The 15,515-nt window shown below is 37.3% G+C and overlaps 1 protein-coding gene across 5 annotated transcripts in view; it reads left to right on the plus strand.

Moving 5' to 3' along the window:
• Positions 1–15,515, plus strand: part of IDE (insulin degrading enzyme) — a 111,651-nt gene that overhangs the window by 47,955 nt on the left and 48,181 nt on the right. For all 5 annotated transcript variants that reach the window (XM_074339386.2, XM_074339387.2, XM_019739427.3 and 2 more), the window contains 2 exons: positions 289–496; positions 3,532–3,701. In XM_074339386.2, the coding sequence (XP_074195487.1) occupies positions 289–496; positions 3,532–3,701 (378 nt within the window). The remainder of the gene's footprint in view (positions 1–288; positions 497–3,531; positions 3,702–15,515) is intronic.

The following is a 15,515-nucleotide window of genomic DNA, read 5'->3' on the forward strand; positions in this document are numbered from 1 at the left end:
CAGAAACAGTGAATTCAGTTCTTTCTTTTCCTCCAGTGTGATATGTGAGGAAATGAATGTCCAGAGAGGTTAAAATCTGCCCAAGGTCACCAATTAATTAATGTGAAAAAAATGGGGCTAGAATTAAACAATACCATTTTAGAACAGCCTATGCTTAACATTCTCTGATTGTGTGGTGGGAGTTGTTATGCTAACAGAAGTTTCAAATTATCTGTAATTTATCAGTACTTGACATCTTTCAACATAAATAAATGACTTATTATATATATGTTTTCTCTACTCTTTCAGGTTCATTGTCAGATCCTCCAAATATTGCTGGCTTGAGTCATTTTTGTGAACATATGCTATTTTTGGGAACAAAGAAATACCCTAAAGAAAATGAATACAGCCAGTTTCTCAGTGAACACGCAGGAAGTTCAAATGCTTTTACTAGTGGAGAGCATACCAATTACTATTTTGATGTTTCCCATGAACACCTGGAAGGTGCTCTAGACAGGTAATGCTGAATACTCTGCACTTATCACATTAATAATAACAGTAACAATTATTATTTTTACAAAGATATTTTCATAGCTTGATAGCTTAACAAAAGGTATTTTAATCAGTGTTTTCCCCCCAGGGTCTTATAAAAAAGAAAAATAATAAGTGATCTCATATATTTACTTTGTGATAGAGGAAAAATAATGGCATGACTTTAAACCAGCCTTCAGACTTAAAAATATTTTATTGACTTATAAAATTTTCGCCAGTTCTTCCCATTCTAATTGGTATTACATATGAAGCAGGTGATGAAGAATAAACTGTAATAGTGCCATGGATCTCTTTTCAAACATATTTTTGTTCCAGAATGCTAGAACTTAAATACTCTATTTTCCTTTAGTTCCTCTATTCTCAGGGATGCTTAGTAGATACAGAATGTTTTGACCTGCTGTTTCAACCCCGGGGGACAATTTGTGAAAGTATTTTCTGGAGCAAGCTCCCTTAGGCCAATTTAATTTCTTGGTCAATTTTCTATACAGCTAACAATTTTTAATTTTTTGTTATCTCTGTGATTTGATTCATTATTCAAAGTGTAGTTTTTCTTGGTGAGTTTTTATAGTTTTCTGTGTTACCAAGAAGGTGTAATCTGTAGCTTTTTAATGGGTCTGCAATAAAGTTTGACTTAACAGTTTTAGTAGTTGTCGACTTTGTTTATTTACATTAATAATAGTCATTCTGTTTATTTGTGTGTTTTTTTAAATCTGAATTTATTCCCTAGTGCAAAGAACATTAACAGGGCAAATGCATAGGTTCAGGATCCATGGCTGAGTCAAAGCAGACTGTGTCTTACTTATTCTAGCTTATGTTTCAATCTTTAGGCTTTGAGGTGTAATCATCTTTCAGTGTATTCCCAGAAGACTAACATGAATGAGTTCCCTGGGATCATACACTGAATTTAATTTCCTGCTTTATAAATGCTGTGGCAAATGTTCATATAATAGATCTCTGTATGATGGAGGATGTCTGTTATTTGGCTGAGAGTAAAAAAACCACTTGTATAAGAGCATCTTTAAAAAAAAAATTGATTATACGGTGTCATAATCGTGACCCTTTATGGAGGCCTGTCCAGCTATGGTATGTAACTAGTAGGCATTTTCCCAATCTGAATGTATTGAGGTAGATAAAAGGAGTGACATGTCTAGAAATGGCTGTTTCCATGTGTCTTTGATTATAGACTCCAGATGGATGGATTTCTCTTTGGATTGGTATGTGTAAAGTACTTAGCACAGTATTGTGCTTAAAATAAATATCAAATAACAATAGCCTCTTTGACAGTTGGACCATGAGTTGCAGTTGCTGAGAGGTTTATAGATGCCGGAGTCTCTTAGGCCCACTGAATAGTAGTTTCATTCAGAAAGAGCCTCTGCTCTCGGCTTCTTCTGAATTCATGTTTTTATAAGATGGGGTCTAAAGTTTCTTAAGAATTACTATATGAAATCATGATTTAAATTGCAACCTGATATAGGAGAGAGTTAATTTATTAACTAAAAGTATCTTAGTTAAACTTTGGTACTGCTATTAAAAGAATAGCCTCAAGAAAAGCATATTGGTTACTTAAGTTTGAGTTGCGTGCCATGTAATTTGATTAACCACTGCTTATTAAGATTTTAAAATACTCAATATTTCACAAAAGCCCATAGTTATGTCTTAGACTATTATGTCATGGTTTTTCATTCCATTATCTTTTCCACTAATTAAAGTAGGTCTGTTTGTTTTTCTCCATAAGAAGAAAAAAATTCAAGTAGAGCCTTTTAAAAGTAGGTCACTTAGTTTGTCCTGAAATGTCTGAGTCTTAGTGAAATTGCACCTAAAACTGTAAATTTAAGATTTATTTGCCTATGAACTGTCACCTGCTTTTTCCTTTTTTAATTAGCCATGTATAACAAGGATTTTCATAGATATGCCAAAATTTCAAATCTTAAATAGATTATTGCTTTCTCCATACGTCTGCCTTGCCTTTGGGTATTGTGATATTGTGATTTATAATAAGAAATACATATTTGGTCTTTTCTGGGCCTAATTTTTTAAGCTATGAGAGCCATAAAAAAAGTCTTTTGTTATGCTAATGGGGACTTTGGGGAAGCCCCAATAGCCCGAGGGGAACTGGTTGCCAGGGGAACCAGCCAAGTTGTTAGAGTTGGAGCTTTCAGTCTCATCCTCCACCCTAGAAGTCCGAGGAAGGGAGAGTGGCTGGAAATTAAGTTTAGTCACCAAATGGTCAGTGATTTAATCAGTCATGCCTATTAATGAAGGCTCCATAAAAACCCTAAAGAACAGACTTTGAAGAGCTTCCAGGTTGGTGAACACATGGAGATTTGGTGAAAGAGGCACGTTCAAAGGGCATGGAAGCTCTGAACCCCCTCCCTCATACCTTGCACTGTGCATCTGTATCTCTTTTATCTGGCTGTTGTGAATTATATCCTTTATAATAATAAAGTGATCTAGTAAGTAAAATGTTTCTCTGAGCCCTGTGAGGTTCTCTCGTAAATTAATTGAACCTGAGGAGGAGGTCATGGCATCCTCAGAGAGTTGGTCAGAAGCCTAGGTGACAACCTGGACTTATGATTGGCATCTGAAGGGAGGGGAGGAAGTGTCTTGTAGGACTGAGCCCTTACCTTGTGGGATGTGTTGCTGTCTGATTTTCAGGTAGTGTCAGAATTTAGTTGAATTGTAGGATATCCAGCTGGTGTTGGAGAATTGCTTGGTGATGTGGAAAAAACACATGGGAATTGGTGTCAGAATCGGAGGTGTTAATCTTTTTGACTAATTATTTAATATCTCTGGGGTAGATTGACTTCTCTGAATTTATATATGTCCTACATTATATTTTTCATCTGTTACTTAGAACATATTTTATATTCCTTTTTTCTTAGCAATGGTAGTTTTTTCTGGTTCTATAGAATTCCTATTTCCTATCTGTTAAGTTTCAAACATTTTTTAAAGGCCATTCTTTTAGAATAACAGCTTTCAAATTATGTTTCACACCCTTAGGTTTGCACAGTTTTTTCTGTGCCCCTTGTTTGATGAGAGTTGCAAAGACAGAGAGGTGAATGCAGTTGATTCAGAACATGAGAAGAATGTAATGAACGATGCTTGGAGACTCTTTCAGTTGGAAAAAGCTACGGGGAATCCCAAACACCCCTTCAGCAAATTTGGGACAGGTTTGTCAATAGCAGCTTTCATGCATGCTTGACCTCATTTAAACCCATGGCCTCTTTGCATAGTATTGTCTTTTACAGTTCAGGATAGAGGATGTCAGAACTCATTTCTACCTGCCATGTTCTTTATAAGCTCATAGTCTGGAACTGAGAAGTGGTTGTTACATATCGTTGTTACTTGCTGTTAATTTCTCCAGCCATGCCCCACACTGCTCTCTGCCTGGTCCCTGTGTAGGCACCTATATTTGTGACTTGTGACCTAAGATGAGGCTGAAGTTTAGGTGTAAGACCTTCATGGGGAAAGTGATAGGTTGCTGACAAGCGTGACCGAATATGAAGCGAGTTTGTTGGGTAGCAAGGCATAGATTTGAATTCAGAGTTTAGAAATAATAAGAGTGAAGTAGTTATAATCTCTTCAACAGATATCTAGCCTTTAGCTAATAGTCCCAAAGAAGAATGTCACACCTGAGTCGGGTCCATTGGACTTGAGACATACACTTAGGATGATATTCTCAAAATCGTAGTAATTGTGACCTAAGCCATTATTTGCCTGCTAGAGGGTTACTTTGACCATCCCATTCAAATAGGGGTCTAAATATTCAAGGAGCAGAGCAGTTAGAGTTGTGAATAGATACTAACCAGCATTTCAAAGGGAGAAGGTAATAGATGTTTTTGTTCTAAAGTCTACCTTCTATGGGGACTAAAAAAAAAACCAAAAAACGTTTCCTCACACTTTCTAGGTGCATTAATGATCAAATTACCAGACAGATTAACAGGAGAAAATCAAGTTTTAATACATGTACCTGGGGAATTCACATAAGCATGAAAATTCCAAAGACAGTGAGGCCACATTGGGTATATATGACATTTTGGACAAAAGAGAAAAGGGGGGGGGGACAGGGTATTAGATTTCAGAAGTGATAATGGGCAATTTACATGTAGGTGAGGAGGAGGAAACACACATGGCAGGCAAATTATTGCCAGGCAACTCAGAAACCATGGGACATGGGGTATCTAGCTAATAGGCCCCTGCCTGAAGTCCCCTATTTACCATACTTAATTCAAATTAGGCTAAAGCAGCATCCTAAGATTTTCTTCCTGAAGCAGGTTTTTCTGTCTGAATCTCTTGGGCAGGAAAGGGGGTAGTCAAAGATTTTTTCTTCGTCTTATTTCTTAAGGCAGCTTCAGGGTGGCAAAACTTTGGCCCTCTTTACTTCTAAAAAGAAGTGCTGTTTTAATGCTCACTTCAAGGCTTGTTGAATCATCCGGCTCCCATTGCCTCCACCTCTATGATCATCCAGATGCAGAGCATCTGCCATGGGGATGGCTCTGTGGGAGACAGAACTGTACAGAAGACACACAAGGTCCCTGCTCTCAAAGTGCTGCAGTCTAGAAGGAGATTAGAGGTGGGGATGACATGGCGCAGAATGAAATGTGGAGATTCTTGATTTTATAATTGTGCCCTTTTTCTTTATTCATTTTTTTCCCACTGAAAAGTGTTTATTTAACCAATACAAAAGTATTTAAAAAACAAAAATAGGAAGGCTCTCTTTTCCTTATCTACTCCTGCCAGTCCCACTTACCAGATGTAATTGCTGTGAACAGGTTGCTGTGATTTTAAAAATACTGCTTTGGGTATTATAACTTTACATAAAAATAATAGATTGTTTAGTGCACTTACACATTTATGCTTATTATGTCATTTAACTTGGGAGACTTTTTTTTAAGACTGTAAAGACAGCTTTGTTTCAGTTTGGATACCATTCTATACATCAAGAAGCAGTGAGGGAATTAGCATAGCTTTACAGAATTAGAAGAAGTTTGAAAAATTACAATTGGAAGCAGTGATATTGTATTCTTTAGACTCATAGTACTTACTGGGCACTCAAGAAAAATCAGCATCATTACTAAGATGAACCCTATGGTTTCTAAAATGTCTGTAATACTGGATTGTTTGAAAAGTGACTTTCATAGAGAACATCAGCATACATGGGATATCAAGAAGGGAATATGAGTTTTAAAAAACAAAATTATTACCCCCAAATGATTGTTGTCTTTTAAGTAGTCCCTTTGTTGAGTTAGATATTTCTACTCGCAATGCTGCCATTGTGCAGAATGTGTTGCAGTTCCTCTGGGAGTTGCCTTCTTTTAAATAGTCTCACTGGTGACAAATCATAATGAGCATAATGATCTTACAGAAATAAATCCAATGAATAGAGTGAGTAATACTACTTCTGATCACAACAAAGAAAAATCTTTAAATGTCCTAAAGGAAGGTTTCCAGAGTGATTGGCAAAGAGAAACACTGAATGGTTATATGTGTATGGGTGGAGTTCGAGGGCATATTTGTTTTTATAACCACTGACAAGTCTAGGCAGTTAGTCAGCAAAGGATGAGGTAATGTAACAGCTAAGAGATGAGTAAGCCAGACTCAGTGCAACAGGACAGAAAATGTAATTAAATAGTACGAATGCCAAGTTACCTTCTGATTTTGGAAGTATAAACTAACTGAACTTTCTGGAGTAGAAGCTATGTCCATTTTCAAAGTCAGATACATTTGAAAATATGATGAAGGCTGTATACCCTAGTCCTAGAAATTACACACATATAAAATTTGCAAAAGTGATCCTTGAAGAAGAGTCCTTGTCAGAAATTCATGCTTAGTTTATTTCTGTTACTTTTGAGTGACTTCACGTTTTTCTGTGAATGTGGGTCATTTTGTCCATAAAAGATTATCATTTCTTTTTTTGTTGTTTTGTTTTGTTTTTTCCCCTTCTTCTGCCTCCCCCCTCCACCACACACACTCTAGTTCAAGCTGTTGTTTCTCAGTCTAGTTATGTAGGACACAGCTCCCTGGCCCGTGCTGGTATTGTGAGCCTTGAGCGCCTTGTGCTCCCCTGGCTGAGGTGGTTGGTCGCTGATCATTGGTTGGCTGGCCGCTCACAACAGCGCACGGCAGCACACAACAGTGCACGGCCCCTCACACTAGCCGCTGGCCACTCACACTGGCCACCCGCCGCTCATGGCAGCACCTGGTAGCCCACGGCAGCACACAGCAGTGCACAGCCCTTCACACTGACCGCCGGCTGCTCATGGCAGCCCAGTTCTAGGGAGAGCCATTGTTCACAATCTAACTGGCCCATGTGGGAATCGAACTGGCGACCTCGACATTAGGAGTATGGCGCGCCAACCACCTGAGCGACTGGCTGGCCCTGATTTCTTTTTTTAATATTAGTAATATTTAAAAATAACATTTAAAACATGATATTTAATAATATTTAAATAATTATAATATCAGGAAAAGCTGGGTATTTTTAAATGAACAAAAACTAAACATTGTGTTGTTTATATTTACGAAAATCTTACAATAAGATGTTTATACTATTTATGCTTCAAAAATAGTATAGATCAGTGACTTTCAAACTTTTTAAAAAACACAATAAGAAGGATGTTTTACTTAGCAACTCAGGAGCATATATATGTGTGTTTGTATAAGAAGCTGAAACAAAAGTTTTATGAAACTTTCTTGGGATATAGTCTGGTACCCTCTGTTATACTTGTTGTTTCTTTAAAAAAGATTCTGGCCTTCCAATACATTAAATTTATTTCATTATGATCGAATGGGTCCCAACCCACAGTTTGAGTAACCCAAAGTGATATGCAGTCATTTCAGTTAGACTCAGAAAAGCATTTGATAAAACTCAGCACTCATTATTGAACAAAACAACAAAAAACTCTTGAGCTGATAAAAACCCTTGTCAAACATCATGATTAATAGTGAAGTTTGAAAAGGATGTCCATTGAAAGACAAAAACAAAATAAGAATACCCCTAATCGCTTTTTAGTTCAGCTGTGCTGTAGGTACTAATGGTTGCAGTAAGTCTGGGGAGAGGAGGCAGAGGGGAGGGGACTGACTGTGATATGTAAGAGGTAGAAAGGAAGCAAAAAAAACACTATCCTTATTTCCATATGCTATGATTATCTGCTTAAAAATATTCAAGAAAATCTTCAGATCAGCCATTAAAAATAAGATAATTCACCAAGGTTGCCAAAAGAGGAGGAGTACACTAAAATTGCATTCTTAATAGTAATCAATTAGAAAAATGCTAGAGGACCAATGATTTCATTCATGATATAAAAATAGCTATAAGGTATTCAGAAATAAATCTAACAAAAGAGCAAAATATATATAATGGATATAAAAGAATGCCTGAGTAAATGGTGAGATAAACCATGTTCATGAATAGGTAAACTCAATATCACACAGATGTAAATTCACCCCAAAGTTATCTAAATTCAGTGCCATGCTATTTGAAAGTCCTAGAAAAATGTTTTGAGGAACGTGATAATCTGATTATAAAATTCATAAGAAAGAGTAAAGAGCCAATAATAGCTAAGATAATTTTGAAGCACACAAAAGAAAGGACTACTTCTACCAGATATCAAGACTTATTATAAAGTTCTGGTTGCTACAATAGTAGAATTGGTGCATGGATACACGAAGATAACAGTAGAACATATTATAGACAATAGAAACATATCCACAGATATATGGAAACTTGACATAAGACAGAGCGGTACATTACAAATGAGCAAGGAAAGGATGGACCTTTCAATAACTGGTGCAGGGGCAATTAGTTCTCCGTGTAGAAATAAGTACAGTTAGATCTCATCTCGCACCTTCACGAAAATTAATTCCAGGTCAATTAGGCCTAAATATAGAAAGAGAACTTTGCAACTTTTAGAAGAAAATATAGGAGAATTTTTTAATTTTAAGAAGGAAAAGTGTTCCTAAGCACACAAAGTACAAACCATATCTTTTAGAGATAAAGATAAAGCGTAGATTTAAAGATACATTTGATTTCATTAAAATTTAAACTTTCTGTTCAATAGAGACACAAAAACAAAGACAAACCACATACCCAGTGAAGATATTTGCAAAGCATATAACAGATAAAAACTTCTACAGTAAGTAAAAATGAAACACCTCACTAGAAAAATAGGCAAAGAATATGAATATGGAGTTCACAGAAGAGGATATTTGAGTGCCAATAAACACACTTACAAAGATGCTCAAATCATGAGTAATCAGGGAAATACAAAATAAAACAATGAAGAAATACCCTTTCACATCTATCACGTTGGCAACAGTTGAAAGTCAGACAAAACCAAGTATTGTGTTTGTGAGAATGTAGAAAAACAGAAACTCATACATTGTTGGTGGGAAAATAAATTGGTTCAGCTGCCTTGTTAAGCAACTTGGCAATACCTGTATCTAATAAAGTGATATCCATGCCTTTCCATCTAGGGAATCCACTTCTTGCGGTATAGCCTAGAGAGAAACAACTGTAGCAGTTGCGCACAGGGAACAGATGCAAGAGTGTTCATGAAGCATTTTTTGAATGAGTGAAAAATGGGAAATGACTTAAAATTTCTATCAACAGTTGAATAAGTTGATAAATATATTTTGGTCTGTCGTACAGTGGAATATTCTACAGCAGTTAAAATGAGTGAGTTAGAACTCATGTATCGAACTAGGTAAAGAGCAAAGTATATTAAGCTAAATGCAAGTTGCAGAATATGCTTAGTATGATAGCTTTCTTTAAAATTTGAAGACAGGCAAAATAGTACTGCATAGTGTTAATGTCTATATATGTATACAAGATAGTATAAAATATGCACAAAATGATGAAGCACCCAATTCTGATTAGTATGCGTGGGGAGGGAGGAAGGGAGGGAGGGAGGGAGAGAGAGAGAGAGAGAGAGAAAGAGAGAGAGAGAGAGAGACTTAGCTCTGTCCCTAATGTTTTGTTACTGGGGGGAAAACATTTGTAACAAATATGGCAAAATGAAGAGTGATAAAACTGGGTGTTGAGTACATAGTTGTTAATTTTATACTTCAGTATGTTTAAATATTTTAAAATATTTCACATTTTAAAATTAAAAGAGAAATGTGAAGTATTTCTTATACCCATTTATCTAACAAAAATGGGGAAATGAAAGACTGAAAGGGTGACACCTTTCGAAATAAGCAGGAAAGAGCTCTCTTTCGTGTGTGAGGAGTGTGTGTGTTTACTACTCCAGTGTGTCTATGTCAAAAGAAACCTGTAGGTTACCTGTCTTGTCCTAGGAAACATGTGAGTTTGCAAACTTTTGTCCAACCAAATGGGACAAGCCCTCAAATTACTGTCCTTCCTCCTGTGTCCTGGGTTTCCATGATCTGAGTTCACACATTCTCAAACTGCCATCTGGCAATAGTTTTACTGTTTTGAGTCAGTTACTTTATTTGAAAGTTGTTTTCATAGATGTTCTATGCTAATCTGTCTCTACACATGTCCCCTCGCCTCAGACTTCAACCAGGAGTCCCACCTCCCACCAGCATATTCCTAGGTGATTTAAAGTTTGGCCTCTGAAGTACTGAATCTTTGCTCTACCACCGGCCAGCTGAGAGACTCGGGGCGTTTCTTAACTTCTGTAAGCCTCAGTTTCCTCCCAGGTCAGGTTAAAGGAGGTTGTGCATATGAAGGGTTAGCAAAAAGTCTGGTCATAATAGCGCTCAGTAAATGATAGTAGCCTTCATAACAACAATATAATACCTAGCTTAGTGGTAGCTATGAAAGACATGAATCGTGAGGTGGCCAGCCAAGGGCTGCTTGAAGAGCCAGTGGGTTTGATGAACCAACTGTAGAGCAGTTATCTTATTAGAGGAATGTTATTTCCTTTTTAAACGGAACCCGTGGTTGATGCCCACATTGACTTTCCCCCTTCATTTATCCTTCACATATGTCTTCAGTTTTAGTTTCATATCCCTGATAAATTGGATGCTTTTTCTCTGCCCTGTTTGCCTTTTTTTAAAATTTGCCTCTCCATGGAATAAAATCAGGAGCAGTTGAATTTTTAAAAGTAGTTTGGAACAGGAAAGGGAAAAAAAACTTAGTTCTGGTTATTCTTTAGTGATCCGTTTCTCTAAACATATCCCACAGACACTGTGGGAACAACTGGTTTAGTCAGCTGGGAAGGAAGTAAAAGAAGGAAGTCGAAATGTGGGTGAGGGAAACAAAACAGGCACTCCTTCATGTATCAGTGGCAGGACAGCACATAGAAATAGACAGAGGGTGGTGCTGCATTTCAGAAGTGGGTGACATTTTTAAATTTAATTATTTACTCTTGTATGCTTGGTAGCATGTGCTATACGATTACAAGAATCTGAGTAGGGTATTATAAGTGAGCCCAGATTATCTCTCTCAGGTGACAAGTAATTTTTATAAGTCCCCCTACATATAAAGTATATTAGAAAATGCAAAGAAATGTACTCAATGTTTTGCACTCAAGGTGCTAATCGTTTAAGTGGAGAGGCAAGGCAAACCCAGGATTTCACGCGTTATAATCTCAGCTTTGACTTCCAGGGTCATGAGCTGTTCCTTCTCTTCCTCCTCCTCACCGCTCATTTTTATTGAGTTGTGCTAAGCACTTCACCTGGATGATTTAACTAAATTCTCACAATATCCCCAGTAGACATGTGCTCTTATTATTTCCATCTTACAGATGAGTAAACTAAGACTCAAGGTAATTAAATTGCTTGGTGTCACTCAGCTTCTAAGTGCCGGAGCCAGGATCTGACTCTAGATCTGGTGTTTTTACCACTGCTCTATTCTGCCTGCTTTAGGGTTGCCTAGAATTGAATTCTCCAGGATCTTGAAGGGGTTGTAAATTGAATTCTCCTGAAGGGTGGGTAGGGTTATCTTAAGCAGAAGGCAGAGCCGTTCAAGAGGAGAAGGAAAAGGAGCTAATATTTATTGAATAAATATTAAGTGCCACATGCTGGGCAAATGTTTTGCCTAATATGATTTTACTTATCTTTCACCACAATACTGAAATTTCATCATCCCCTTGGACAGATGATGAAACTGATACTGAGAAAGAGTAATTAGACTAAAGTTCCATAGTCTTGTGGCAGATCCAGGGCGGAGATAGGTGGGGTGGTAGAGGAAGTGTCTTGTGTAGGTTATGGGATTCGATAGCAAGTCAGTCTGAACTCAGAACTATGTTCTTTGCGATATTCTTAGACTGATCCCCAAAACTATGACAAGAAGAAAAGACCAAGGAGTGAGCCCTGTGTCGTTTGGAGAACATGAGTTAGCGCAGTTTGGCTATAATGAAGGATACTTTTGCGTAGGAAAGTAGGGAGGAATAGAGTAGAAAAATGGATTAGAACCAAAAAATACTGTGGAATATGAACCAGAACATAGTTGAGCCTGGGATGATGATTATGATACACAAAGTTGGATACTGATAAAAGTTAATCATTTACTTTTCTGCCCCCACTCTCCCTCCCTCTTTTTAAGTGAAGAGTTTAAAACCTGCAAAAGTAGACGAAATACTATAATGAGCCCCATGTGTGCATCACTCTGCCCCAGCCAGTCCTGTCTGATCCACATTCCCATTCATCCCCTTGTATTATTTTGAAGAGATCCCAGACATCATATCAATTTCACTCACAAATATTTCAGTATATATTTCTAAAAGATAATGACTCTTTGAAAAAACACAAAAATACCATTATCATTAATATCATTAAATAGCCAGTTAGCGTTTACATTTCTAGTTGTGTCATAAAAATCATAATTTTTAAAAGTTGATTTAAATTAGGATTCCGATAAGCTTCAAATATTAGTGGCTGATATATCTTTTAAGTTTCTAGTCTATAGGTTCATTCTTTATCTTTCCCCCCACTCCCTCCCCTTGCCTCCTAAGAATGTATTCATTGAAGAATCTGGTTGTCTGTTGTGTAGAACGTTTCATAGCGTAGGTTTTACTGACTGCATCCTCAACAATGTAGTTAACATCTCCTCTGTCTTCTGTGTTTCCACAAATTGGCAGTTGGATGTAGAGGCTTGATCAGATCCATGTGAGACTTTTTCAGACAAGGCTTCATAGGTGGAGATGTATTCTTCCCATCAGGGGCACATACTGTCTAGTTTTCTCTCTATTTATAATGTTGCAACCATTGATCCTCAATGCATCACCTCTCTAATTCTAATTCTTTTATTCCTCTCATATCGATTAGCTTGAATACTGCTATAAAAAGAAAATTTCCTTTTCTACTATTTGGCTACCCAGTGGGACATTTGTTATAAGAAAGGCAGGACAAATGTTTGATTCATCCCTTTACCTGTTTTCAAAATAATGAGTTGGTTCCCTAGCATCTTTGAATGATGACTAACTTGTTTTTATAGTATCCAAATATGCTCATGGATATAAAAATATTTGATATGTTTTAGCCCACTTAGTCATTTATTATTCCCTACGTTTTTCCATGGAGTTTGTTACCTTTTTTTTCCTCGGTAGGAAATGTGTCTATGGAAAAGTAGAAATTCACTAAACACAAGAACTGGATTAATCAAGTGTGTAGGTGCTCTATCGCGGCATTTAAAAGGTTTTCACTTCAAGTCCCCTGTCATAACTCTTGTACTTGCGTGTTCTTACCCACTTGCAGAAGAATTGTCCTTTCAAGTTTTACAGGAAAATTTATATATCACAGGCTTTAGTCTCTTCCAGGATTTTTAGAACATTGCTACACCAAGGAGAAAGAGCTTTAAAAAGAAAAGTTTATAATAATTCCAAGTAACTCACTGTAGATAAATTAACCTAACCTTCAGAATCGTGGGTTTTCAGAGAATATTTAAGATTTTCATGGTTATCAAGCTGATCTTTTTTTGAGAACCTCATCAGACATAGTTGGAGACAGCTCTGGTTTCTAAAGCAGATTTCTAAAATTTCAAATTCAGTCTTTCCCTCAGGGTATAAGAAACATATGGCTAGCTTCAGGAAAATAAATTCTATTTCCGTGAAAATCAGCATTCATATACATTAGTACTGAGTTCGTAAGCTTTTAACAAAAAATAGAATTTAAATAATCGTTACAATGAAAATATAAAATAGTATTTACTGAGCTTTTAACTTATGAAACCCTCTCATATCCATTATTAGTTTTCGTAAGCTTTACAAAAACCCAAGTTATATTAAGTAATTAAGCCTGACAGATGCTATGCTGAGCCCTAACACAGATTATTTATTTAATCCTCACAGTAATAATGTGAGATTGATTCTGTCATTATTCTTATTTACAAATAAGGAAATGGATTTATAGATATTAAGAAACTTCCCTGTGTCCCACAGCTAGGAAACCAAGGAGACAGGGATTGAGCCCTTACTCTTAACAACTGGGCATGTATCCACATTACCCTATCTCACAGAAAAAATAAATGACCCCTGGGAGATATTTGGAGACTTTTCCAAGGTTGCTTAATTAGTATGTGATGGAGTCTAAGAAACCCTGAACCTCCTACCCGCCAAACCAGTGCTCTCCCAGCAGGCCCAGAGTGGCAGGGGCCTGGTGGGTCAGGGTATACCTGATACCCTCAGTCCACTACTGGAGCTCACTCTAGTGGTGCCAGAGCCAGAAAGATAGGGTTTGGGATTTTGGTAGCAGCATTTTAATTTGATAGAAATGACCCAGCTGAATTAGCACTAAATTAGGACAGTATGTGTCTAGAGACTGAACTGGTATTTGCTGTCCCAGCCATATTCACGTTGTTCTCCACACATGGATTCTTAGGTAGAAGAAAGTTATCAGGACCTTTTACTGAGCTTTCTTCCCTACGTTAGTGCCATGGTTTCTATGATATATTCAGAAGCCAGGAGTCCCTCTTATAGTTTAAATCATGGCAATTGTAGCTGCTGTTTATTGTGTGTTTATTTTCTGCTATATATCAAGTATTATGTTAAACACTTTAACATTTTTACAGATTTGTTATTTGTCATAAAGGAGATAGGTACAAATGCATTTGCCAGATTATTTTCACACTACAACATTACAAATACAGTTTGAGCATCTGATACATACTTCTCCAATTGCATTTTCCTCCCTGCTCCTGACAGATCACCACTATCTTAAGTTTTATGATTATCTTTCTCATGCTTTTTTATAAAAACTGTGCTAGTCATGTATTTAAGCAATATGTTGTATAGTTTTTCAGGTTTTATAAAAATGGTACTTTATTATGAGTAATCTCTGCCACTTGTATTTTTCCATTCAGTGTTATATATTTATACATTTTTCCCCTTCTTCCTACTCCCCAACCCTTTCCGGTTCAAGCTGTTGTTTTTCAGTCTACTTGTGTAGGACACAGCTCCCTGGCCCATGCTGGTATTATGAGCCTTGTGCTCCCCCGCTGAGACAGTCGGTTGCTCACAGCAGCTCTCACTGGCTTCCGGCCACTCACGGCAGCACACGGTAGCCCACGGCAGCACAGCAGCCCGGCGGCAGCTCATGCCAACCTCTGGCTGCTCAGGGCAGCCCAGCTCCAGGGAGACCTGTTGTTCACAATCTTAGCTGTAGAGGGCACAGCTCACTGGCCCATGTGGGAATCAAACCAGCGACCTCAGCGTTAGGAGCGTGGTGCTCCAACCACCTGAGCCACTTGGCTGACCCCAATGTTATAGTTTTAAGAGTTATCCATATTGGTAAATGTGCCTCTAAGTTTTTTATTTTTGTGGGATTTGAAAAATTCATTGAACACATATACCACGACTTACGATTTTCCTGTTAAAGGAACAGTGCTGCTGTGAGCATTCCTTGTACATGTTTTGTTATACACAGAGTTCCCTAGGGTACTAGAAGTAGAATTACATATACATCTTCAGATTTAACAGATATTACCAAATTGTTTCCATAGTGGTTGATTTAACTTGCACTCCCTCATGCAGTGTCTGCATTCTCATTTCTCTGCATCTCTAAATAGCACTTGGTGTCAT

Source organism: Rhinolophus sinicus, chromosome 15 (genome assembly GCF_057876585.1).
Source record: "Rhinolophus sinicus isolate RSI-liver-muscle chromosome 15, RSI-T2T, whole genome shotgun sequence".
NCBI classification, from domain to species: Eukaryota; Metazoa; Chordata; class Mammalia; order Chiroptera; family Rhinolophidae; genus Rhinolophus; species Rhinolophus sinicus.